Source organism: Hyaena hyaena, unplaced genomic scaffold, assembly GCF_003009895.1.
Source record: "Hyaena hyaena isolate Hyena2069 unplaced genomic scaffold, ASM300989v1 scaffold_721, whole genome shotgun sequence".
Taxonomy (NCBI): Eukaryota; Metazoa; Chordata; class Mammalia; order Carnivora; family Hyaenidae; genus Hyaena; species Hyaena hyaena.
The window spans coordinates 707,673-735,072 of record NW_024081346.1 but is presented as its reverse complement, the minus strand read 5'-3'; the positions used below and the strand labels follow the sequence as shown (position 1 = coordinate 735,072).

The 27,400-nt window shown below is 46.5% G+C and overlaps 2 protein-coding genes across 3 annotated transcripts in view; one reads left to right on the top strand and one right to left on the bottom strand.

Annotated features, from left to right (window-relative positions):
* Positions 1-7,460: 7,460 nt before the first annotated feature.
* On the bottom strand, positions 7,461-19,286 carry WDR87 (WD repeat domain 87). The gene is given in 7 exon segments (XM_039217753.1): positions 7,461-9,359; positions 9,741-9,779; positions 9,879-13,438; positions 13,814-14,082; positions 14,514-17,392; positions 17,771-17,938; positions 19,212-19,286. Coding segments are annotated over 7 exon segments (8,718 nt in total). The 3' UTR covers positions 7,461-7,631.
* Positions 19,287-25,112: 5,826 nt separating this feature from the next.
* The window catches only part of SIPA1L3 (signal induced proliferation associated 1 like 3), a 249,248-nt gene continuing 246,960 nt past the window's right edge, over positions 25,113-27,400 (top strand). The window contains exon 1 of one of the 2 annotated variants that reach the window (XM_039217712.1): positions 25,113-25,592. The gene's annotated coding sequence lies outside the window, so the exon portion shown is untranslated. The remainder of the gene's footprint in view (positions 25,593-27,400) is intronic. The other variant, XM_039217715.1, reaches the window with a different exon arrangement.

The window sequence follows — 27,400 nt, the reverse complement described above, 5'->3', positions numbered from 1 at the left end:
CCTGATTTTTATTATTTCTCTTCTTCTACTGGGTTTGGGGCGCTCTTGTTGCTCTCCCTCTAGTTGCTTTAGGTGTGCTGTTAGATTTTGCACTTGCGCTTTTTCTAATTTCTTGAAATAGGCCTGGAGTACAATGGACTTTCCTCTTAGGACTGCTTTCGCCACATCCCATAGGGTTTGGATTGTTGTATTCTCATTTTCATTTGTTTCCATATATTTTTTAATTTCTTCTCTAATTGCCTGATTGGCCCATTCATTCTTCAGTAGGGTATTCTTTAGCCTCCATGTTTTTGGGGGTTTTCCAGACTTCTTCCTGTGATTGATTTCAAGTTTCATAGCATTGTGATCTGAAAGTGTGCATGGTATGATCTCAATTCTTTTATATTTATTGAGGGCTGCTTTATGTCCCAGTATGTGATCTTAGAGAATGTGCCATGCGCATTGAGAAGAATGTGAATTCCATAGCCTCAGGATGTAGAGCTCTAAATATATATGTCAAATCCATCTGGTCCAATGTGTCACTTAAGTCCATTGTATCTTTATTGATTTTCTGTCTAGTTGATCTGTCCATTGCTGTAAGTGGGGTATTAAAGTCCCCTGCTATTAGCATGTTCTTATCGATAAGACTGTTTCTGTTTGTGATTGTTTTATGTATTTAGGTGCTCCCGTATTTGGTTCGTAGACATTTATAATTGTTAGCTCTTCCTGATGGATAGACCCTGTAATTATTATATAATGCCCTTCTTCATCCCTTGTTACTGTCTTTACTTTAAAGTCCAGTTTGTCTGATATAAGTATAGCTACTCCACCTTTTTTTTTTTTTTTTTACTTCCTGTAGCATGATAGATACTTCTTCATCCCCTTACTTTCAATCTGAGAGTGACCTGCTGTCTAAAATGAGTTTCTTGTAGATAGCAAGATGGATTTTGGTGTGTTTTTTGTTTTGTTTTGTTTTGTTTTGTTTTTTTTTATCCATTCTGCTACCCTATGTCTTTTGATTGGGGCATTTAGTCCATTTACATTCAGTGTTATTATTGAAATAATGCGTTTAGAGTCATTGTGTCATTTGTGGGATTCATGCTTGTGGTGTGTCTCTAGCATCTTGCATTCCTTGCAACATTTCCCTCAGAGAGTCCCCCTCAGGGTTTCTTGTAGAGCTGGTTTTGTGGTGGTAAATTCTTTCAATTTCTGTTTATTTGAAAAGACTTTTATCTCTCTTTCTATTCTGAATGATAGGCTTGCTGGATAGAGGATTCTTGGCTGCATATTTTTTCTGTTCATCACATTGAAGATCTCCTGCCATTCCTTTCTGGCCTGCCAAGTTTCAGTAGATAGGTCTGTCACCACTCTGATAGATTTCCCTTTGTATGTTAGGGCCCTTTTCTCCCTAGCTGCTTTCAAAATTCTCTTTGTCCTTATATTTTGCCATTTTCACCATGATATGTCATGCAGAAGATTGATTCAAATTACGTCTGAGGGGAGTTCTCTGTGCCTCTTGAATTTCAACGTCTACTACCCTCCCCAGGTTGGGGAAGTTCTCTGCTATAATTTGTTCCAGGACTCCTTCAGGAGCTTTCCCTCTCTCTTCCTCTTCTGGGATTCCTATGATACAAATATTGTTCTGTTTGATTGTATTGCTGAGCTCTCGAACTCTTCTTTCATGTTCCTGGATCAGTTTATCTCTTTTTTTCTGTTTCTTCCTTTTCTATAATTGTATCTTCTAAATCACTTATTCTCCTTTCTGCCTCTTCAGTCCGTGCATTGGACACCTCCAGTTTATTATGTATCTCATTTATCGCATTTTTTAATTCATCGTAACTATTTTTAAGCTCCATGTTATTTGTAGCCATAGTTTCTTTGATGTCTTCCATGCTTTTTTCAAGCCTAGTGATTAATTTTATGGTTATTGTTCTAAATTCTTGTTCAGTTATGTTGCTTATATCTGTTTTGAGCAGTTCTTTAGCTGTCAGTTCTTCCTGGAATTTCTTTGGAAGAGAGCTCTTTCGTTTCATTTTGGTTAGCTTTCTATCTCTTGTTAGTTTTAAAAGCTTGTTATGTTCTCTGCACCTGTGAGCGCTGCTGCATCAAAGAAGGCTCTTTGACTGTCCAGGGCCTATCCGTTCAGAAAGTGTTCTTTGAATGGTATCTCTTGGTCTCTCTTGTTGAGACCTTGGTTATTTTACTTTCCTACTCGTAGTGGTATTTGGGACTCTCCACCATGTGTACTTTGGTTTGTTTCTTGACGTAGCCCTGGAGAAGATAATAGACAGACAAACACACAGGGAACAAAGGCACACAAATGCACAGACAAATCCAACAAACACACAAACCGAAAGGGAAAATGAAAAAGAGAAAAGAAGCATATATAAAGCATATAACCAGGTTTCCCAGCTACAAATAAATAGCCAGGTGTATGCAGTGCTGGGTGAAGAGCATAAAGAAAGAGAGAAATGACAGGGCGGGTATGAGGCGAAATTGGAAATGAAATGAGCCGGCAGAAGAAATAAGACGCTTTTTTCAAAGAGTGAAAGAGTGGAATATGGTTGAAGAGGCGAAAGAAATGACGATGGTGTTATCCAGAGAAACTATATAGTCTGATTACTCCAGAGAGAAAGAGATGAAAAGTGTTGGGATGGCTGAGAGGTAGGGCAGAGACACCACAAAATGGCGGACTCCTTAAGATGGCTGACCTTCCCGCCACTACATCGGTGACCATTACGACATCGGCGGGAAACAGAAACTTAAACCTTCCACCCGGGACTCTCCAGTCAAGAGACCGCGCCTGTTATCTGGACTTCCCCTACCCCCACTAACAGGCTATAAAACCCCTCACCACCCAACCCGGGCATGACTTCCCCGACTCCCCTTTCTTGAGTCGCGGAACCTCACCCAAGGGTGCATACAATAAAACTCCTTCTGCGGAACATTTTTCCTTGGAGTCTCATTTACTCACCTAAAAAACCTTACAAAAAGGTAGGTAGGTGTAGAATTTACATCTACAGAATGGATTAAATGTGACTGTTTAAGCAAGCCAGTGACCAGAATTGGTCTTGCTCTGGCTCAGGAAAAAAAAAAAAAGAGGAGGGCAGCTCTCCGGCAGTGATGGGAGTGGTTTGATCTAATGCGTCCCGCCTTGGCAGTTATGGGGAGAAGAGTGGCAGCGCTCCAGTCCCTTATTGAACCAAGCTCTGCGACTCACTTTTTTGAGTGTGTAAACTCCCTATGCTGGGGGCACAGCCAAGGTGGGCCATGCTCTATATCCCAGGCCTCGTTTCCACTGAAATTGCTGGAAACACAAACTCGCAGGCGATCCCCTCAGGGCAGTCCCAAGCCTCTTGCCTTCCCCCTGGGGATTGAGCCAGAAGCCGCTGTTCCCATCTCCTCCAGGTTGGGTTGGAGAGCGAGGAACAGTTTCTTCCGGGGGTCACCTGGATGGCAAATCTCCCAGTTTTAAGCCCTTCGCCTCCCCTGTAGGGATCCACCCAAGCCACAAACACAAAGGCTCGGCCGCCGCGTGGCCCCTCCAGATCGAGCTGGCGCGCAGGGAGCAGTTCCCCAGGGTTCGCCTGGGATGAGTGCGTCCCGCCTAGGGTCAGCTGGAGAGCAGAAAACCGGGTCCTTCTGTGCCCCAAGCAGAGGTTTTTCTGTTACCCAGCGACAGGGACAGTGTCTTGAGCAGTTTTGGCCACTCTCTTTCCCCTCTAAACTCCCCACAGAGGGGGGTCGCCCCCGTCCCTATGTGTCTCTGGTCCCGGCCCGATTTTATCTTCCCCAATTCGCACTCACACTAGAAGGTTTTCTCAGCGGACTCTGTCTCCTTTTCCTCCCAAACTCCTGGATTCTGTAAGGGTTCCTATGGCTTCAGGCCTTCTCCGTGCGAGATATGGGGGCGAGTGTAATGTATGGAGCTCCCTACTTCTCCGCCATCTTGCCCCCTCAATGACGTAAAATGGTAACAATACTTGAATGTGATAAGGGTATACAGGTTTATTGCATTATTTTTAATTTTTTTTTATAACTTTGAAATTTACGACTGAAAAATATAAAAACAAAACCTAAAACCCCAAAGAGTTCATTGCTTTCATTCCATTCTCTCTTTTTTAAATTTTTTATTAAAAATTTTTTTTAAGTTTATTTTTGAGAGAGACAGAGCATGATCCAGGGAGGGGCACAGAGAGAGGGAGACACAGAATCCAAAGCGGGTTCCAGGCTCTGAGCTGTCAGCACAGAGCCCTATGCGTGGCTCAAACTCATGAGCCATGAGATCATGACCTGAGCCAAAGTTCAATGCTTAACCAACTGAGTCATCCAGGCGCCTCACTAAACCCACCCTAGTCAGGCTGTCTATCCCACAACTCCACTAAAATACAGTTGTCAAGGTTACCAATTACATCTAGTTTGCCAGCTCCAGTTGGGTCTTTTATTTGACCCATTGCTCGCTTTCACGGTTTATCACTCCTTCTTGTTGAAATGTGTTGAGTTCTGGACACCACTCTTTAATGGTTTTTCTCTCACACTCCTGGCTGCTCCCTCTCAGTCTCTTTGACAGCTCCCTTTTATGTCTCCCCATTCTAAACATTGGAGTGCCTCAGGCCTAGGGTCAAGCCATTTAGGAGTTCCTTTGTGATGTCTGGGTCCAATTCCCAATCTCAATATGGTGTCTTTATTCACTCACCCTGATCTGAATGTGTAGTATTCTTCCAGGAAATGTAAGGTCCTCCTCCCTTTGAGGCCTTACCCACGTTCAATTCCCTATTAACCTGTTTCCTGGTTCAGAGCAGTTGATAGCTGTGCACAGTAGAGGAAGTCTTTCATACTATCCTGAGCTCACATTCTGGGAGAGGGATGTGGGGTTGGAAACTCTTTTAAAAAGTCCTAGAGAGGGCCGCCTGGGTGGCTCAGTCGGTTAAGCGTCCGACTTCGGCTCAGGTCATGATCTCACGGTTTGTGGGTTTGAGAACCACAGTTCATGGTTTCATTTGGCTGACAGCCAGCTCAGACCCTGGAGCCTGTTTCAGATTCTGTGTCTCCCTCTCTCTCTGACCCTCCCCTGCTCTCTCCTCTCTCTCTCTCTCAGAAATAAATAAAACATTAAAAAAAAAAAGTCCTGGAGAGGCCTGAAGTGTAATTGTCCCTTCAGAAATAAGAAATCTAGGGCCCAGTGAAGGAAAGGTCCTTGCTGTCGACCATTCAGCTGATTACTGGCAATGTTTGAGCTAAGGCCAAGGTGTCTCTGCTCTCTCCTTAAGTGGTGATTTAATGTGGTTGTTTTAGGAACTTCAAGAACCTGATGAAAGCTACAGACTTTTCCCAGTGGTCAGTGGGGTGTACTAGTACATTCTTTTTTATCTAATTTCAGGAACGTCGTGGACCCTTAGAGCATATCCAGACCTCAGGTTAAAACCTCTGCTCTATCAGAAAAATCCAAAAACATGGAGAAATCTACAGGATAACTGATTCAGTGTCTTCAACAAATCAATAGTGTGGAAAACTGGGGAGAGGGGAGTATAAAATTTTAATATTAAGAGTTATAGGAAGTAACAGTCAAATGCAGTATGTAGACTTTGTTTGAATTCTGATTCAAAGTGTACCCCTCTTCCACCCCCGGGGGACCACCATGGAAATTTACATACAGTGTCGGATGACATTAGGAATTATTAATTTTGTTGGATGTGAAATCATTATGTAAGAGAATTTATTTTTTTAGAGATGAGTATTGAAGTATTTAGGGTTGAAATATCATGATGTCTGGGATTTATTTTATTCTTTTATTTTTATTAAAAAGTGTTTTAATGTTCATTTATTTTTAAGATAAAGGGAGAGAATGCAAGCCGGGGAAGGGCAGAGAGAGAGAGGAAGACAGAGGATCCAAAGCAGGCTGTGCACTGACAACAAAGAGCCCAATGTAGGGCTCCAATTCACGAACTGTGAGATCATGACCTGAGCCAAAGTCTGACCCTTAACTAACTGAGCCACCCAGGTGCTCCTGGGATTTATTTTAAAATACAAAGAAAAAAATAGATGAAGCAGTTTTTGCAAGAGGTTTGTGGCTAAATCTAGGAGATGGGGATCTGGAGGTTTGTTTTAATACTGTTCTACTTTTGTGATTGACAGTTTTTCATAATAAAGAGAATATACAAACAAGACAAGAAGATATCTAGAATGTCACAGCCAGCACCAAGATTTTGATGTTTCCTAAAGAGCCAACCATAGAATTCCTGACTCTAGGAATACAACAGCTAGAGTGTGTGTGTGTGTGTGTGTATGATTTGTCATGGCATCTTGTTTATTTTTGACCAGAAGACCCACTGATATCCTGCAAAATGAGTTATTGCTATTCCCTTTCTGGGAATAGGTATTTCTGGGGATAGGTATTGCTATTCCCTTTCTGGGAGTTTCAAGGAATTTGTCCATTTCATCTATGGTTGTCAAAATTATGGGCATGGAGTTATTTGTAGTACATAGTCCTTATTCTTTAAATGCCTGCAGGGTCTGTAGTGATGTCCGTGCCTCTTTCATGCCTGATGTTTGCAATTTGTGCATCTTATCCTCTTTTTGACACAGACAAACAGACATCAGGAAGGAGAAATGATTCAGGTCAAGGACGCAGAGCCAGCTGGACCATTCATAATTCTGCTGCCTGGTCAGTCATCCTTTTGGGGGCTTCCTGTCCCTACCCATAGCTCTTATACTCTCCATGTGGACCTTGGCCTCCGAGGTGAATTTGCCTTCTCAGAATGTTCTCTTGCCCTTTATCCCTGTCTTCTCCCGCAAAGCTAAACTTGGGTAGAGAGAGTGGAATAACAAAGGAGAGGTTGGGATGAGGGGTGGCAAATGGCATAGAAGGGCTACTCGCTAAAAGCTGATGGAAGGTTCAGCTTACCTGGGAAGAGGCAACTCTGAAGTTTCCATGGTGGGGAGAGGAGATCAGGGAAGGATCAAAGTTACCGGCAGGGACAACTTCCTCTGCTTTATCAACCCTTCCCTTTAACTTTTATCTCCTTCATTGCTAGAGGGAAGGAATCATGAGACACTCTCAGGGTCTCCTCAACACTCACCACACCTGCAGTTTGGGACTCCCAGTCACCAGCATGCAGAGCTATGAACAGTGAGACAGAGTCTGCCTCCACTGCAAACCTCCAGACACTGTGCCGTCTTCTGATTCTACAGTCCATTTCCTTTCTACTGTGTCAGTGCCTCTTATATTAATGCCAGATCTTCCTTCATTTCTGTGCCAGGTGCTTTCCTTCCTGTGGTCTTTAGGGGAGGATGTGGGGAGGCAAGGAAGGAAGAGGACAAGGACAGACTCTTCTGCCTGAAGGCCTCCAGAGGGTGAGTCCCCGGTGCCTTCTGGGATCTTTTCCCACTCTCGGGAGTATGTATCTGGCATCCCTTGCTACTTTTCTGAAGAAGCAACATTTGAGGAACAGGGAGACACATTACAGGGCTTGGTGCAAACGAGAGTCTCCTCTTTATTCCGCATATGGAAGCTGGTTTCTGGAGCTGGGTAGGGAAAGGGCTTTTGCCTGGCCCAACCTCTGTGTGAGCCCTAGGGATGAGGGTCTCGATTATGGTGACAAGGCCTTTCTCCAGGTGGGAATGAAAACTCCTGACCTCTCATCAGTGCTAGATTAAGGGGTAGGAGCAATGATGTGGGGCATTTCCTTGGTAAGGTGGATATCAGCTTCAGGCAGGCTCTTCCAGGCGAGTTCTAAGATCCCGTAGTGAGCAATGCCTGTGGGAAGCATGGTACAGACATTATTCTGACCTGGGAGGGGCACCACCTCCTGGAACTCCAGGGGACCTTTAGGGTTCTGAGAGCCACCACAAAACAGGCGGTAAAACAACCGCTCCCCAGGAACTAGGTCTGTGGCCCGTAGGGCCTCCATGTAGCTGATCTCTTGGGATTGGGGTTCCTTCCTCAGTAACAGCTCCTGCAGAAGCCTCTGGATTCGGGGCGACTTAAGGTGGTACACGTCCATGAGCTGGTAGAACTGTTCCATCCAAGCGGCACTATCATCTGCATATTGCTGCTGCAACATCCGCAAAACATAGTACAGCGCCACAAATGTCTCCCACTGAGGCAGCTCTTCCTTCTTAGAGACGGGCTGTTCCTTCTTTTCCAGCTTGGGCAATTTGGGAAACCTGCCTCTATCCTCAAAAGCCCAGAAGTCCTTTTGAAACATCAGTGCAAGGGTTTGTTTTTCTACAGAGGCCTCGGCATCTGGGAACATGTCTCTTGTGGCAGGATGAAAGTGTCGCATCTCCATCTCCCTGAGAGCAGTGGACATCTGCTCTGCCCGCGCGCTCCTGTAAGGCTCTCCTAGAAGGTGCCAATGTATACCCTTTGGGGTTGGAATCCTTTGCATATCTAATGGGGGCTTTGATGTGGGGACAGCCAAAGGTTTCAACCAGCTTTCCTTTTCCTTTCCTTTTATAGGAGGGATCACTTTCAGGTACTTTGGACCCACGGGCTCCTTAGTGGGTTTTGCGCTTTGTGACTCCAGGACCTGCTTGTGACGGTTCACGATGGCTTTGAGTTGGGCCAGATGTATCCAGTCTAGGTTTCCTTTTGAGGTGAGGTCTTTGAGAAGCTGGCACAATCTGTGGAAACTATCCCTAGAAAGCTGTTCTCCTGCCTCCATCCGTTCTAGGACGTGGTGGATCCATTCTACATCTGAGAGTCTTACCTCAGCACCTGTTTGGGGCATGGGTAATTGCACCTCAGTCTGCCTCATCAGAGATGGGTGATGCCGCAAAATCCACTGCCACTTGGGCACCCGTGGTTTACGCTGGGGTTTCTGAGCCTCCACGGTCTTTCTCGTTATGTGAGATAAATATGAGGTCTTGAAGTCTGGCTCTGGAGGCTCTAAAACTGTATCCAAAACTTGGATAGGTACGGGCTTATATTTCTTCAACAGTTTTCCTTGTTTATCCAAAATCCTTGACTCTGGAAATGCCCTGGATGTGTCAAGTGCTCTGGCCTTTTCTTCCCAGGATACTTGTTTTGTGGACACTGGCACTGGTATCTTCTCTTTCCTGCCCGGAGCTGTTGAGATCAGTTTCTCGGAAGGGACTTTCAGAACCTTTAGTTGTATAGCACTGTCTTTGATATCAGGAATTCTTTTTCCAATAGAGGGGATTACTTCTCTTCCTCTTTGGTCTTCTTGTCTTTGTTCTTGAAGCTTAGGTAATTTTTCTTTTTTTAAGATCTCTTTTTCCTTGTCTGCCTCTTCTTGCAGTGAGCTTTTCTCCTCGTCTTTCTCACTCAGACTTTCTGACTCTTCCTCACTGATGCCTTCCTCCTCCTCTGACATTTTCTTCTCTTCCTCTGACACTCCCTTCTCCTCCCCTTCCTCCTCCTCTGCTTCCTCCTCCTTCTGTTCCTGTACCACCTCCTTCTCCCTCTTTTTCTTCTCCTTCTCTTTTTCCTTTCCTTCCTCTTCCACCTCCACTTCCTCTTCCACCACCCTCTCCTCCATTACCCCCTCCTCTACCACCCTCTCCTCCACTACCCCCTCCTCCATCACCCCTTTATCTACTACCCCCTCCTCCACCACCCCCTTCTCCACTACCCCCTCCTCCACCACCCCCTTCTCCACTACCCCCTCCTCCACCACCCCCTCCTTCATCACCCCTTCCCCTAGTGCCCCCTCCTCCACCACTCCCTCCTCCTCTCCCTCCTCCTCTTCCTCCTTTTCTTTCTCTTCCTCCTGTTCCTCCTCCTCCAGTTCCTGCACCTCCTTCTTCCTCTTCTTCTTCTCTTTCTCCTCCTTTTCCTCCTCTTCCACTTCCACTTCCTCTTCCTCCTCCACCACCTCCTCCTCCACCACCCCCTCTTCCATCATCTCTTTCTCTAGTGCCCCCTCTTCCACCACTCCCTCCTCCTCTTCCCCCTCCTCCTCCTCTTCCCCCTCCTCCTCCTCTTCCTCCTCCTCTTCCTCCTCCTCCTCCTCTTCCTCCTCCTCTTCCTCCTCCTCCTCCTCTTCCTCCTCCTCAGACAAACTCTCTTCTACTTCATCTAATAGGCTTTCCATGTCCTTGGCAAAGCTCTCTCTTTCCCCTTGACTGGGAAGCTCTCCCTTTGTTGTAACCACTGTCTTTAGCTCTTTTCTCTTTCTTGCCCTTTGTTCAAGCAACGGCATTACCTCTTCTTCCTCTGTTACTGCTCCCTCCACTTCCTGTATGATTTCTCTCTGCTGTCTGGCCAATTTGCCTTCTTCCTTGATTATTTCCTCCTCTTTCTTTATCATTCTTTTCATTTCTTTAGCCAGCTTTCTCTGCTTCTTAGCTAGTTTCTTCTCATCTTCAGTTATTTCCAGCAGTTCCTCAGAAGAATCCCACTCTTTGGCATCAAGTTTACTTTGTTCTTTGTCCAATCTCCTTTCCTTTGCAAAGAGTGACCTCTCTGTCTTTGTCAATTCTATTTCTTCCTGGGTCAGTTTTCTTTCTTTTTTGATAAGGTTTTGAAGTGCCTGTGAGATTTGGCCACTCACTTGTGACTGTGCCTTGGAAGTGCCCTCGCTTTCTTTAGCTAACTTCCTTATTACTTTGGCTAGCTTCCTCTCTTCTTGGGCATACACCCTCCCGCCTCTGGTATACTCCAGTTTTTCTTTGGCAATGTCCCTTTGCTTTGTGGCCAGTATCCTATCTTCATATACCAGCATCTTCTCCTCTAGAGACAATTTCTTCTTGATTAGTTCAAGTTCATTGTTAGTCAACTTCCCGTCTTTTAAGGTTTCTTTGGTCTCTCTTGCAGAGAGAGTTTGCTTTCCCTCAGCCAGCTTCACCTTCTCTTGGGCCAGTTTCTTCATTTCCATGTCCAGTGCCTTTTCTTCCTGGGTGCTCTCCCACTCTCCTCTGAGGAGTTTCAGCTGTTGAAGTATTGTCCTCTTCTCCACAGCTAATTTCATCTTGTCCTGGGCTAGACTGTGTTGCTTCTCAGCGAGACTTTCCTCTAACTGGGCCAGCTTTTTCTCTGCCTCAGCCACCTTCTCCTTCTTCTGGGAAACTTTTTCCTTTTCTTCCATCAGCTTCTTCTCTACCTGCACCACTTTCTTCTTGTACATGTCCATTTTCCCCTTTACATCAATTAATTTATTTCTGTTGTGCGTGAGGTTTTCTCTGAGCCTCAGCAAGTTCTCTTTCTTCTGAGTAAATTTCTCTCTCTCATAAAGCAGATTCTCCTTCTCCTGAGCCAGAGACTTCCCCCTCCAGGCAAGGATATCCTTGTTCTTTATGAGTTTCTCCTTCTTCTGGACCAATTTTTCTTTTTCCTGGGCTAGTTTTAACTTGTTCTCCATCAGCTTCTTCCTTTTCTGGGCAAGCCTTACCTCTTCTTCGGGCAGTTTCTCCTTGTCCTTGGCCAGTTTCCTCTCTTCCTGGATCAGCAGCTCTTCTTCCAGGGCCAGTGCTTTCTCTTCCTTAAGCAGTTTCTGCTCTTGCCAGGCCAGCGTCTTCTCTTCCTGGTCCAGTCCTTCCTTTTCCTCAGCTAACTCCTTCTCATCCTGGCTCAGTTCTTCTTCTTTCCAAGCCAGCTCCTGCTCTTCTGATGCCAGCTCCTCCTATTCCTGGGCTAGCTCCTTTTCTTGCAATGCCAGACCTTGCTCCTTCTGCACCAGTTTTTCCATTTTCTGGACCAATATTGTTTTTACCTCAGCCACCTTCCCTCCTTTCTTTGCTATTTTCTCTTCGACTTGAGCCAGTTCCTCAAATTTCTTGGCCAGTAGCTTCCTTTTCTGGGCCAGTTTCTCTGCTTCCTGGGTTAGCTTCCCCTCCCTTTGGGCCAGTTTTTCCTCTTTGTAGAGAAACATCCTCTCTGTCTGGCCCATTGTCTTGTCTCTTTGAGCCAGTTTCCCATATTCTCTGGCCAGTTTCCTCTCTTCCTGGGCCAGCTTTCTCTCTTCTTGTGCTAACCTCTCTTCTTCTTGTGCCAGCTTCCTTTCTTCTTGGGCTCGTTTTCTTTTAGCCTGGGCCTGTTTCCTCTCAACACAGGCCTGTTTATATTCTTTCTGTATCTGTCTCTGCTCTTTTTCCATCAGCTCCTCTTCTTCTTCTTTTCCTTCTCCCCATTCCTGAGACAATTTTTCTCCCTCTAGGGTCAGTTCCTCCTCCTTATCCTTGAACTGTGGCTCTTTAGGCCTGGCTGATACCTCATCCCAGACCTCTGCCCACTCATCCGATCTCAGCTTCCTCCTGTCCTCATCCAGCTTTACCTCAGCTGGGAGTGGCTTCTTTTCATCCATTTGTGCTTTCTCCTCTTCCTCAAGATGCTTCCTGTCCCAAGCTTCCTTCCATTCATTCCAGGATATCTTCATCTCACCATTGGCCTGTTTCCACTCATCCCAGGACTTCTTCCACTCCTGCCAAGACAGCTTCTTCTCTTCTGTAACTGGTCTTCCTTCTTGTGCAACCACTCTCTCCTCCGGTTTGGCCATCTCCTCCGTTTTCCGACTCACACCCCTCTCTCCTTTGGCCACTTTCTTCTGTTTTTTATCCACTTTTATTTCCTGCCTGACTGCTTTCCTCTCTTGCTTAAAGGGCTTCCTAAAGGATTTCTTCTCTTCTTTCTTTGGTATTCGTTTTCCCTTGGTTAGCTCACCTGGTTCTAAAAACATAATTTTCTTTCTCTTGCCTTTTTTGGAAATTATCTGGGTTTTCTGCACGCTTGGCATGTCACTGGCTTCCTTTTGGATTTGCTCTTGTGCCTCTGGTATCTTATCCTCCTTTCTGATCACCATGTCTTCTCTAATTGTCCCTTCATGAATAAAAATTGGTTTCTCCTCTGGCCAGGCTATATCCCAGTTGAGGTCCTCAGACAGAACCTCACTTTCTTTCTTCAACAAGGGGCAGATCTCCTTAAAAAGTTCCCAACTGGGCTGCCGATCTGCCAGTACCTCTTGAGCCATTGTCACTAGCTCCATGTTTAGAGCTTGTGACACTTTGGTTTGGGAACCAGATAGTCTCAGGGTCATAAGACGACATAGATCATCCCGCCACGAAGAGCCGTCTCCAGGGGTGGTCCTGTGGCCAGGCATTCCTGAGGCACCTCGCCCCCTGGCCTTCAGCCTCTTTATAACTGGTTCAACCTTTACAGCAGACAGGGATTTCTCAACTGTAACCGCAGTTTCTTTTATCTTCTTCTTGCGCCTCTTTAGGGGCTTCTTAAGTGTTTTCTTCTTGCCTCTTCTGTCACGTAATTTCCTCAGCATCTTCAGGGTCAGCGCAGTATGGTCCTCTGGGGCGTCTTTCTCTGGAGGTTGTTGTTCAGCATCTTTTGAAATCTTGAACATACTTACGGTTGAAGACCTTCCAGAATGGATGGCTGTATCCTTCACCTCAAGTAGTGCAGCTTCACTCTGGTCACCTTCACCCTCGAAGGGACGTGGCTCTTTGCCAGCCTCTTTTATCTTCTTGAGTGACCGCCACAATTTTCGGGCTGGAGGGAAGATCATGAGACATAGATAAGGAAGCATGGCATGGGAGGCCTAAGTCACACCCTTCCTACTAATGGCATGAGCTAAGAGTAATTGCCATAAAATGAAGTAGCAACAGAGGGGGCTGAGGCTTTAAAAAAAAAAAAAAAAGGATTCTCCTTACTTTATTGCTGTCTTCCCCCCTTCCAAACCCTATGAATATAAGCCTTAAAGTCTTCCTGAGTTTGGGTAGAATCTTCCTAGGAAAGTTCTTTTGGTAAAAACATCTGTCTGCTTGTCTCTAGTCCTACCTGATTGATATCTCTTGACCCATGTTAGCCCTATCTGTGTTGCCTCTTGGGGACCCCGAGGCATGAACCAGATCACCCCATACATACTGTGCTTTTTTCCCCCTGCACGGCCCCGTCTTTGGCCTTTGCTGGGCTTGGTGGCAACTTCAGATTCTTTAGGAACTTCAGATTTCTTGGAAAGGGACAAAAGCTCAGAAGTTTTTGCAACCTCTAAAGAAAACACAGACTGTTTTTCTCCCTCTGACAAGGTCAGGTTTTCATTCAGTCGCTGCTCCACTTGAGTATGAAGGATTTGGAGATCTGTGGCCTGCATCCCCAGGAGATGGTCCAGCGGTTCCTCCCCAATCATTTCCTGCCTATGAAAGTCAAAGGGGAGGAAAGACGTGGTGAGTCAGGGACAACAGGAAAGAAATACCATGGAACAGTCAGGGGGCTTGGCAAAGTGGCCAACAGAGACAGTGTACGTCAAGGTAAAGGATGGCCAAGAAGAAAGAAGAAATCTAGAAAGCCAAGGTGGCAATGAATAGAGTGGTTTGTATGGGGACTACAGGGGTAGGAGAAAAGGATGAAAAGGGGAACTTTGAGAAGTTGGGGACAGATAGGAGAAGAAATAGAGACAGGAGTAAGCAGTAGGGATTGTCAGGAGGGTCTAGAAATGGGAAAAGACTATGAAAGAGAACAAGGACAGGAAGAATGAATGCACAGGTATGAAGAGATAGTGAAGGAAGGGAAGGGGAGAAGAAAACTAGAGGCCAGTCAAGAATTGCAGAAGGCACAAAAAACTTACTGCATCTCCTGGAAGGTGTCTTGCTTCTGGATCAGGCTTAGGAGTGAGGACTTAGTGTGGATTCCAGTGTCACTCATGAGGCTCAGGGCCTTATTCCTCACTCTTTGGTCCTTGTCCATCAATCCTTGGGCCAGAGGCATGGCAAAGAGATGAGTAATCATTCCCAGACGCTTCAGCCCTTCCCAGGCTAGCTCTCGGATCAGTGGATTGGAATTGGTGGTATCATCCAGTAGACGATGGGCTGTTTCAGAGCGCAGGGCTGAAGACACCTCATAAGAGGCAAAGATTTGCCCTAGTGCACCAATACAGCATTGGAACTTGAGTGGAGAAGCATGGATCATAATGTTGAGGATTGTCTCCACCAGGCTATTAATAGCTATTTCACTCATCTTTTTGCCCAGCCAACTGCGGTTTGATGAGTCTGTAAGGACACTGTAGGTTATATCCTTGGATAATCTCATTTCTATGAGGTCTTCATCCTCCTTTTCCTGTGAAAATATTCCTGCTTTACTTATCAATTTTGCCCTTCTGTGCCAGAAGAAGAATTGCTGGGACTTGTCCCATTCTATTTCCTTTATAGGTGAATGAAGGTTGCACTGGAGGAATATTGGACTGCCTTCTGGCCAAAGACGGGCACGAATCACTGAGTTGGGGATGTAACAGTCAGGAGCCATCAGCCATTTCTGCCCTTTACCAAAGTAGCATCGCAATATTTGGTAGGGGTTGAGTCCATCCCAGGTAGTCAGCTGTAGTTGGGGAGGAACCACGTAATGGGCGTGATGAGGTTTTCTCACCTCCGTCGAATCCATTTCCCCTTTATACAAGGAATCGTGTCTGAAGGCAGACAGTAACACGGGACTCCCTTGTTCATCTTCGATGACATGTGGTACTGTATGGTCAAAGGCGATGGCCCGGTTATTGACCAGTTTCTCCAGCCCCACTAATTCCTGTTGCCCTTTTTCAAGGTAAATATACTTGGGTACAAACATGGTCTCAAAGGAGAAGAAAAAGCTGGGCATGAAAGGCTTAGGGACCTCTAGCACTTCATCTGGCATGCTCATAAAGGAAAGGTGGGACAGCAGGGATGGGTGAAGCAGTTTGAGACAGGACACCAGATAAAGACTCTGGTTAAAGGTCACAAGCAAGTCACCCCGGTCATTTGCAAAGCACAGTGGCCCAAAGTGCAGTGATGAGTCCAGCATGGCTACAAGTCTGCCGTGGAAGTTCCAGACCCGGACAGAGCCATCAATACCACCTGTGACAAAAAGACTCAAGGACAGGCAGACGTCAAAGGATGTGATGGTACACTGATGCAGAGGCAATGTCTCTATAAATGCTGAACCTTCTTGTGACTCAGAGGACAGGAAATCATGGAGCTTCCAGAGACGCAGGCAGTTAGTCTCTGTGATGGCACCCACAGACATGGGTAAGAGTATCAGGTGTTTTAGGTGACAGCTGCTGAGAATGCTGGCAAGGCGCTTCAACTGTACTTTCTTCCCCTCAAGCACTGCTTCTGACAGGTGCACATAGTCATCCATTCCATAGGAGCAAAGCAAAGAATTTTCTCGGCTACCAAAATGCTCTCCAGGCAATGTAGAGAGTGCCAGTACAGCTCCAAAGTGCATGAATATCTCTATGCGGGCACAGTTGTGCTGGGAAAGCACTCTTATCACACCACTCTGGTGTCCAGAGAACATTAGTCCTTGGAGACCCCGACCCAGGTAGAAATTCCCTTAAGCCAGGCATTGTACCCAGTCTTGAGAATTGGGTGAAGTGCACAAGAGATACTTGGCTGGGCAAGGGCAGCGGGTCGTGTCAAACACCAGCACATCTGTGCTGCCTGTTGCTACAAAGAGCTCCTCTTTCTCTGGGTCATAGGCCCAATCCACAGCCTGGTCCAGGACTGAGAAGGGCCAGGTGAGGAGCAGAAGATCCCCTGTGACGGGGGACATAAAGCGCAACAAGCCATCGTTAGTAGTGCACAGGATCCGGAAGCAGTTATCACCGCAGCGGACCCGACGCACCTGCTGGGGAGTAGAGCCACAGACATTGAAGAGGCTATAGAAGCAGGGCAGACGGCGCAAGGAGAACGAACAGGTAGTCTGGCAGAAGAAAGTAATGCTGTCAATAAACTGGAGCCGACAGAGCTCCTCGCCAAGTTCGAGCCGCCGCAGCAGGTTCCCGGAAGTGAGGTTCCACTCCTTGATTAAGCCTTCCTTGCCAGCTGTCAGCAGGGTGTGCGCTTCGGGCCGGCTGCGGATACACACCACTGATGAGAAATGAGCCTTGAAACTGTGGAGAGAGTGGCCTCGAATGAGGCTCCAAACTTGGATTTCCCCAGTGTAGTTCCCAGCATAGAGAAAGCCCTGGTCAAAACAGGTGAAGCAGCAGGTGATAGAGGAGCCACTGGTGGTGGAAGTGAACCTCTCAACCTCAGCTAGCTGGCCATGGCCCTGGCGCTCTAGGACCCTCACCATAGTCTCACACAGGGCCAGGAGGGAACCATTGGGGCCATTCAGCATGATGTCCTGGATAAGCTCATCACCAGGCATGGGAATCATGTGGGCCATTTGAAGGCCCTTGCCACTCCGCTCAATGATCCAGGTGACCACTGCCCCCAGGATGCCCGACAGAAGCATTTTCATTTCTGGGTCATAGCAGAGGCAGTTGATGTTAAAACGGCAGGGCACTATACTCAGGGGTTTGAATGACCGAAAGTGGTCCCCAAAGAGCCGCAGGATCAGGTCACCGCAGTAGGCCACGAGGATATGAAAGGAACCCGTGTGGACCATGGACTGGATAGGAGGCAAACGTTCAGTCATGGAGAAAACTCTCTTCTCAACCAGGTCCTCAGTTTTGCTCTTCATCCATACTACAGCCTAGAAGAGAGTAAGATGGAAACGGCCTAGAAGAGATAGTAGGAGAGGAAAGGGCAGAATAGTCTGCTGTTCCCCCTCCCTCCCCATTCTTGTGCTGAAGAGGACTTGGAAGACTCTAGAATGTTTTTACCCTCTGGTTATGGGAATTGGAAATACAGTAGAAGCAGGAAGCCTGGGACCCTCTCCCTAACCTTGACCTACTTTAGGGGAACCAGAAAATCTACTTGGCGAGGAGACTGTAATTGGAGAAAGGATGGAGGGGGGATCTTAGCTCTAGGTCACCTTCATCAAGATTTTCCTTTGATGGTCTGGTGTGAGCGCTTATGTGGGCCCCTGTTGAATGGGCTAAGAAGGAGAAGAAAAGCTAGGCAGTTTTACCTGTATTTCTTTTGTGCTTGTCACCCAAGAGAGGGAGGCAAAGAAGCTGGCATCGCTGAAGTAATGGCATATAAGCGGCATATTGTGAGGATGGCGAGACTCTCTGAACAGTATCTGGGACCGGTCGCTCAGCACTACCACATCCTTCTTTGAGTTACCTGAAACTTGCTGGGGAGAGGCATGGTGTAAGCGAAGAGACTGGGGCACACTGGCACTAAGTATATTCTCACACAAGCCACAACCAAAGCAGTTCCCAAAGTCACGCCGTGTGCCCGTTACCCCCCCACACGCACAGCCTGTCCCTTGTACGACACCTGCACTTCACAAGCGACCCGCACAATGCCTAACACAAGAGAGAACCGAACCCCTACAGGGCCTATACGAGCAAATTTCATAGTGTGAGCACAGGGAACAGCATGTTCTTCCCAACATACCTGTTCTCTTACACTCCCCCTTCTGTCTAAAAGGTACATATGTCATGAAAGACACAGTTAACACATTACCCAGGTAAGAGCACCACCATATACCTACATGATATGTAACAGAGTGTGGCCAAAAAATCCATGCAGCTTGAAGTTCTTTTTTTTTTTTAAGTTTTTAAAATGTTTACTTACTTTTGAGAGAGACAGAGAGACACAGCGTGAGCGTGGAAGGGGCAGAGAGAGACACACACAGAATTCAAAGCAGGCTCTAGGCTCTGAGCTGTCAGCACAGAGTCCCACATGTGGCTCGAACTCATGAATGGTGAGATCATGACCTGAGCCAAAGTCAGACACTCAACCTACTAAGCCACCCAGGTGCCCCCAGCTTGAAGTTCTTAAGGCTTAAAAGTGCATGAAGACTTTTAGAACACCCTACCTGGCTTTTAAACTTGAAAAAGGAAGATAGTATATATCTATATCTGTATCTATGTGTATATATATACATACATATTATATATATAATTATATATCTATGTGTATATATATACATACATATTATATGTCTATTATATATATAATTGTATATCTATGTGTATATATATACATACATATTATATATATATAATTATATATCTATGTGTGTATATATACATATATATTATATATATAATTATATATATATATATAATATGTATTATCCACAGTGATACAGCATGTGCTATGAAACATGCACCTAGGATGGCTTACACAGAGCCGACCATAGCAAAACTGAGGTTGGCAAATGTTCTGTCTGGTGCCTTCTCCCATCTCTTTTAGAAAAATCTCTCTCCCCTAAGTGTTCACTTTGCACTATCAAGGGTACTTGCAAGAGATCCCTAGACTCATTTGGAAATTGAAGGCTCACTTCCTACTGTGCCTGCTTCCTGCTTCCATGGGAAAATCTATGCTCCTGTGAAATGCTCATAACGATTAAGACAGATAGAGGCCAATAACATGTTTATGTCCTACATATATATTACCTTGCTTTTATATATGATGTCACTTATGAGGTATTTAAAATCCTGCCACAGGGGAATGAGTCTGGAAGAAGCCATCACCTTGATTATTCCTCCTCAGGACCGTTGCTCAAAAACGTGCAGGATTCCGAAAGAGGACAGCTTAGCCATTACGACCTTTTGAGGAGCTAGGAAATAGAAATCAAGATTCATGAACTCTTGTTTACTGAACACTTCTTGAGTGTCAAGAACTATGCATAAGACCTGTCTTTTCATTTAATCCTGGGGCCCAGTGAGGTAGGTATTACCCCCACCTTATAGATGAGAAAACTGAGGCTTAGGGAAGATGAATAAATGAGGGGAGCATTGAATCTCAGCATTGGCTTTCCTAACCCAGTAGTTATCACAGGCGAAGGAAGCAGGGAGAGGAGCCAGAAAGGAATACTATCACAGGCAAATAACATTTCTTTACTGCTGGTAGTGTGTCAAGAGAGTATTTTGCAAGGTTTAGGAGTAACCAAAGTGTGGTCCCTGGATCTCCTGTACCGGGATTCCTAGGGGAGCCATGTCTTAACATGGAGAGCCCTAGGTTCTGGTCTAGACCTACTGAAGCAGAACCATGGAGGTGGGACCCAGAGGCCTTCTCTTCTAATAAGTTCCCTAGGTGTTTCTATGGACATTCAAGTCTGACTGAAATAGGAAATCGAGAGGATGGTGCCCAGGACTAAGCATCGATGCCACCTTGCACAGCTGGAGAAAGGATCCGACCATCTGACTTTGCAAATCCAGAGTTGATGCTTAACCGACGGAGCCACCCAGGTACCCCTATTTTATTTAATTTTAAAAGTTTATTGGGGCGCCTGGGTGGCTCCTTCGGTTAATCGTCCGACTTTCGCTTAGGTCATGATCTCGCGGTTCGTGGGTTCGAGCCCCGCATCGGGCTATGTGCTGACTGCCAGCTCAGAGCCTGGAGCCTGTTTCAGTCTGTTACTCCCTCTCTCTCTGACCCTCCCCTGCTCACGCTGTCTCTCTCTCTCCTAGAAATAAATAAAACATTTAAAAAAAATAAAAATAAAAGTTTATTTATTTATAGAGAGAGTGTACAAGCAGCTCGGACAGAGAGGGAGGGAGAGAGAATCCCAAGCAGGCTCTACGCTCAGTGAAAAGCCTGACAAGGGGTTCAATCTCACAACTGCAAGATCATGACCTCAGCCGATATTAAGCGTCAGAGGCTCAAATGATCGAGCCACCTAGGCACCTTGAAAACCCTATTTTTTTTTAGCTTTTGGAAGAATCCTGTGGAGCTTTATTATTATTATTTTTTTGCAAATAGTTCGTCAGGTTGGTTTCCATATAACACCCAGTGCTCATCCCCACAAGTGCCCCCCCATGCCCATCTTCCCCCTCCCCCCCACACCCATCAGTCCTTAGTTTGTTCTCAGCTTCCAAGAGTCTCTCATGGTTTGCCTCTCTCCCTTTCCCCCACCATTTACCCCCTTCTTCTTCCCCATGGTCCTCAGTTAAGTTCCTCCTAATCCTCCTATACGTGCAAACATATGATATTTGTCCTTCTCTGCCTGACTTATTTCGCTCAGCATTACACCCTCAAGGTCCATCCATGTTGCTACACATGGCCAGATTTCATTCTTTCTCATTGCCATGTAGTATTCCATCGTATAGATAAACCACATTTTCTCGTGGAAATCCTATTTTTAATAAGCCCTCTCTGTCAGGGAGTCTGGTATTACTGGTCTGAAGATCAAATAAGCTAATTCTTGTGAATTCCTTTTTAAGTATACTATGGAGAAACAAACAATTATGATTGCTGTTTTTAGACTGGTTTGGTTCTTAGACAAGTATTTATTTCTTTCCAAATTATACTTTGTACTTTTCAGTTGCTCTGGAAACATGACAGCTAAATTTATAGTCTGGCCAGCGGAGGGCACTAGAGGCCATCCTTGTGCCTGCCAGATGAAAGAAAACGTTCAATTTTAAGAAGTGGCTCTTAAAGCGTGATCCCCTAAGCCAGCAGCGTAGGTTATCACCTGGGAATTTGTTAGAAATGCAAATTATCAGGCCCCACACCAGACCTAATGAATTTGTAACTCTGAGGGTAGAGTTTTAGAATCTCTCCAGCTGATCTTCATGGATACTAAAATCTGAGAACCACTTACTTGGACAGTGATTGGAGTTCTAGATCAGTTTGGCCTCGGCTTCCTAAGACAAGGTCAGCAGAACCCACCCTCTGGCATAGTTAAGCCTAGACCCTGTGTTGCCACAGAGACAAGGTGGCTGGGTTTTAGGGGGAAACAGTAGGCAAAATTTGTCATAATCCTCTCATGTGTAGAGGGGGTTAAAGCCCTTCCAAAAGTTTTCACACCAATCACTGCATTTGTTCTCAAAAGAATTCTGAGAGGCAGATAGCATTCATCTCCATTATACATTAGAAGGAACATGAATTCAGAGGGGAAAAGGGAGGTGTTCAAGACTACACAGGGCAATGGGGCACCTGGTTGGCTTAGTCAGTTGAGCGTCCGACTTCGGCTCAGGTCATGATCTCACAGTTTGTGGGTTTGAGCCCTGCGTCGCGCTCTGTGCTTACAGCTCAGAGCCTGGAGCCTGTCTTCGGATTCTGTGTCTCCCTCTCTCTCTGACCCTCCCCTGCTTGTTCTCTGTGGCTCTGTCTCTCAAAAAATAAATAAATGTTAAAAAAAAAAAAAAAAAGACTACACAGGGCAGATTTAAGACTAAGATCCAATTCACAGTTCGGGATTTGTCTGCCATATCCAGGGAGAAAGGGATTCTGCCAGCTGATGCTCAGGAAGCTCTCTGACTCAGAAACCCACTAATGGGAACTGGTGACTGGCTGTCAGACACTGGCATCCCTCCATCTCTACCCCAGGCTGCATGCTGTCCTCCTGCTGTATCTTTCCTCATTCTAGTCCCCTGTAACCCTACACTTGCCTCTCCTTTGGGCCACATTTCAGGAGCCGGTGTGAGCTGCTTCACATGCCCCAGAGTTAGGGAGAGAGTAGTAATTTGTGACAAATGTGTAGTCACTGCCATCAGTTTCCATTGTTTCTAATATCTGCTCTGGGTCCAATTCTCTTGGCTAGCCTGCAAGAAGAAAGCGGTTGAGACTCTTTGTGGGCAATATTCCTTGGGGGTCAGTGAGAAAGAAGGTCTTCAAACCCCAAACCTCTGTTTATTTTTTTGCCACTCTCGTCCAACCCACATACCAGCTTCCTCCCGTTATCCTCAGAGGAAACCTTTCTCCTCAAGTTTACCCACATTTGATTCCCTAATCTCATTATTGGTACTTAAGAGCAAATCTGGAGTGAGCTCCAAATGTCTTAATCCCAATAGTCTTGACTTTTTACTATCTTGATAACCCAAAGATGATCTAATGGGAGAATTCAAGCATTGCAGTCAATTTAGGGGAGTTTGTATTTGGGGTGAAGGTTTGGTAAGCCCTGCTGACTATGGAAACAAACCGGGTCTGTGGCTGCACACTGCACTATACCCTTTTCTTAGCTGCAGTCCACTCCAAGCTACTGTGTCCAAGGTGGTGGGATGGAAGGCTAGATTTCAGCAAGCTCTGCCTTTGTAATAAAGAGAATTATCTCTAGGGGGCACTGCACTCCATGACACCATTGGGCCCCTGGGCTCCTTTTGGGTCACTCATGGGCTCTATACGTTGTGTTATAGAATGTGAGGGCATATAGTTCTTGCCCCGGAGAACTTACAGTTTAGCAGGAAAGGGAAACATTAAAGAGTTGTCACAAAATCGATTACAATGAGAAATTCTGAGTAATGGACTATATCATTCTTTGAACTTTTCTGCAACTTTTAATCTTCTCAAACTTGAAACAAATTATTCTATAGATGCAGTTTTAAGAAGGAAAGGAACACAGTGTTGTGAGTACATATAACAAGGAGACTTGGCCACCCAAAAGAAGGGTGATGTGCCCTCCACATGTTGAGGTGGGCCCTGCATGGTGGCTCTCATGTTAGGGAACAGGGGTGCAGAAAGCTGGCACCAGAAGGGCCTAATAGGTCAGAGGGGCTGTAATGCCAGAGGTAATCCTGGGAACTGAGCAGGCATTTTAAATATATTGTTTCATTTTAATTCTTCTAATGAGTCTATGACTTAGCTAGCATCCTCCTTTATACAACTGTTTAAAATGGACATGGTAGTCGCTCTCTCTGTCTGCTCCTCCCCTGTTTATGCTCTCTCTCTCTCTCTCTCTCTCAAAAATAAACTTTGAAAAAAACTTTAAAAAATAAATGTGGTAAAAAATATTCAAAAGATACTAAGAAGCATATAACGAAAAAGCCACCTTTTCACACCTGACAACTTGTCCTTGTTTCCCTTTCACAAAGGTAACCCTGGTTGTGTCTTTCTGCAGGTGTTCTGTACATACGCAAGCATATATGTAAAAAATATCCTTAGAAACGGTAGTACACTCCATTCACTGTTCTGCACCTCTTTCTCACCTAATGTATCTTAGAGATTAACTCGTATTAATACTCAATAGCTCTGTCTCATTTTTCAGCAGTTGCCAGCTGCCTGGTATTTAGCATTTATTTATCCAAACTTCTATTCATGGACATTGGGCAGTTTCCAACCTTTTGCTTTGACACCCCCTGCCACATACGAGTGTCTGTTAATGCCTTAGAGTTTCAATTTCATTTTTAGTTCAATGAAAATTTAAAATCGAAGCAATGTAAATGTTTTCTCTTTAAATATAACTTATTTTGGATATATAGGGTTAAATAAAATCTCAAAGCGAATTTCACCTTCCTTTAAATTTTTTTTAAATGTAGTAATTAAAATGGCAAATATAGTTGCATTGTATTTCTGTTGGGTGGTCCTGCTATAGATTGTTACCGTCTGGAGGTGGTCTGATATCCCAATTGGACTTAGCTCTTTCAAGGTAGGAACACAGTCTGTCTTTTCTGTGTCTTCATAATCACCCAATCTGGTATGAAGTAGGTGCTTAATATGTTTCTTTGGTATGAATGCGCAAATGAATGGCCCTCTGCCTGCTTCCCTGCTTCAAGTCTTACAGAGCATCTTCTTGGAAGAAAGAATGAGGTGGGAAAGGTATTGAATGGGTTTTCTTGACAGAGGACCTTCCACTTTCAGTCAATTCCCTCCATAACTCCTATGGAGTTGGAGTGATATCCAGGTTTTTAAAAAAGGGTCGGATTCTTGATTATATCAGCAAGTGGACTAAATGTGAACAAAATTTCTAGGCGGTAGGTACTCAACTAACACTAGCCACCCTCAGAATGTGTGATCAACAACAGAAAGGTGGCTAACAGGGCCTCCAGGGCAGCCTTGTGGGTGGTGGTCCTGAGGCTCCCGACGAAGGAAGAGCTCTGGAGCTGCCTGTGCTGGCGAGAGGCCACTACACCCGAGTCCCTACACATTCTGGCGTCCCGGCCATCCGCGTGCGCAGAGAAGAGGGCGTGTCCTCCCCTTCAAGGCTGGAGCTATGCCTGTTACCTGTGACGACAGGACTCCCGACAAGGGACGCGTACGGCGTGTGTGGCGACACCCGGGAGCTCCTATGTGAAGTACTAGACCTAGAAGGAGCGCCTGAGGAGCGACCTTGGGGACGCTGCGGGAGGACTCGTCCAACAGAGCTGTTAGACCCCCAACCCCGCGTTGCGCAGAGTGACCGAGGCGAGCGGAATGAGCGCGCGTGCGCACTGGCGCGCGCCCGCAGGCAAAAGCCCAGCGCGCGACTCCGCGCGCGCGTTCGAAAGAGAAAAAAAAAGTCTCCCCCGCGGGAGTCCGCGGCATTAAGGCCGGAGTTGGCCGGCGAGCGCGCGTGCGCGAGCGCGCACAGACGCCCTCCTCCGCCGCTCCCCTCCGTTGTGGGTCTAGCGCACAGCTCCGCTGTCCATAGCACTCCCGAGGCTCGCGCCCTCGGGGTAAGTACCTAGCGCCTTGCGGAGAAGGGGGGGTGAATCCGCCGAAGGAAGGCTGGAGGCGGACAGGGCTGGGAGAAAGGGAAAAAGCGCCCTCGCGGAGCTAAGAGCTCGGCCACCAGGCTGGAGTCTGCAGAAGACACGCCTCCATCCCTCACGCCCCTCGGGGCTGCGGAAGTGCTCTGGAGACTGGAGCGGCAAGGAGGCGACAGGTGGACTACCATTCCCAGAAGGCGGCGCGGGGCTGCGCCTACTGCTCCCGGCAGTACCTGCGCGCCAGGCTTTTTCAGTTTGCTGCCTCCTAGGGCGAAACTACAGTTCCCAGGAGGCCTCGCGCGAAGCGGCTTGGAAGTGGGTAGCCTGGAAGTCACTCGGGCCACAGGAGCTGGCGGCGTCTCCAGCGAACGGCGCGGGGCCGGACACAGCGGTCGTGAGGCCCGCGGCGCGGGCAACCGGGACACCCAGGTATGTGGTTTGGGGTGTAGGGGCGGCCTCACGCACGGGTGGCGGGGGATCGGTGTCCACTCGGACCCTGAGGGTCAGCGCGGGCTGGGGACCCAGCGGACGGTCGGGTGTGGGCAGTGGTTGTTGGGGGCGGCGGCGCCGGGACTCGCGCCCTCCGGACCTGGCCGGCCCTGTGCCCGTATGATTCAACTTTCGAGACATGGTACCCAGCGCTGTATAAAAGCATGGAATGGGAGTCGGGGAGCGATGGGTTCGCGTCCTGCCTCTGCCGCTCAGGAGCTGCGATCTGAGAAAATCGTACCAAACCTCGGTTTCCCCTTAGGTAAAAGGGGAAAAAGAGTGTCTTTTGCCGGGAATTCTGCTGAGATGTTGAGATATGGCGAATAAAGCATTTGGCACATAGAATGCACTTATTACGTGTTTGCGGTATTGTTGGCTCCCAAGAAATAGAGTAAGAGTATTATCCATAAGCATAGGGTTAGTTGAGGGTGTGCATGTAAAGGGCCGAGCCCATAGTTAGCACTCAGTGCAGGATGGCTGCAGTTAACTGAAATTATTTTGAGAGCTTTGGTTTGGGAGGCAGAGACCCAGATTCAAATTTAGGCTCTGCCATTGACCAGCTGTGTGACCTTGGGCAACTGACTTTACTTCTCTGTGGCTCGGTTTCCCTATCTGTAAAATGGGGATTTTAATAGCAGCCACCTCATAGAGTTGTTTGGAGGATGCAGTGAGAATACTGTGGGTAAAGTGCTTAGAGCAGCAGCTGGCACATAGTCAGCGTTCAATAAATGGTACCATTTATTCACCGTTTTCCCAGTGTCCCAGAGACCCTTTGAGGGTGGGGCTCTGGCTGTACTCTAGGTCTGGGCCATGGAGAGACCACTGATCTAGTTGATTTCCTCTTCTGCAGCTTCAGGTTCCTCATTTGTAAAATGGGATGACAATATCAGTCTCAGAAGGTTGTAACAATTTGCTGAGATTGTATTCCTAGTCCAGAGCCATCTCTTACTAAGTAGCAGCTTTTATGTATTATAATTGTTCTTCTTCAGTGTTCTCCATCTGGCCCAAAGACTGTCTAACTGTGGGCTGTGACATGACAGCCCTGAGTTCCCCCACACATTCACTCCCAGCCTCAGTGTCCCATCTGTGAAATGGTAGTCACAGGATTTTGTGCCAGAGTTGTTTTGATGATTCCAGGAGATAATTCATGTTTAGTGTTTAGCACAGGGCAGGGTGCATAGTAAGCACTTAATAAACATATCTTGTTTCTCTTAATAGGCTTTTGCTGCTTATATTTGTTTACAGAGCAGATCAGGGATAAGGTTAGTGTCCCTCCCACCCTAATTTTTATTCACCAAAGATCAAATTGTGGCACATATGTAGTATAACAGCCTGAGAAAAGATGGTGCTGGCTGGCTGTCAGCAGCCCCCAGCACACCTCTCCCACACTCCCCCTCCCCCCCACGCCAGCACATTCATTCCAGTGCTTTAGTACCACCCCAGTGCTGCCAGCACTTGACTCTGTCTCAAAGCCATATTAGTCAGCTCCAGATGTGGGCCTGAGCTTCCTTGATGTCCTCTGGTGACTGTCCCCTTGGGCACCATGAGCTCAACATGTTTAATCTAAACTCGTTCTCTTCCCATACGCAGTAGTCACCATCTCAGCAAATGGACCAACACTGACCCAGTTGCCCAAGGCAGAAACTTGAGAGTTGTTCTTCTCCCCTAGCCTTCCCAGGTCCAGCTGATGGGCAAGAAGGATGGAGCTGCGATTTCATAGAAACACCATTTCATTGGCCTGTCTTGGT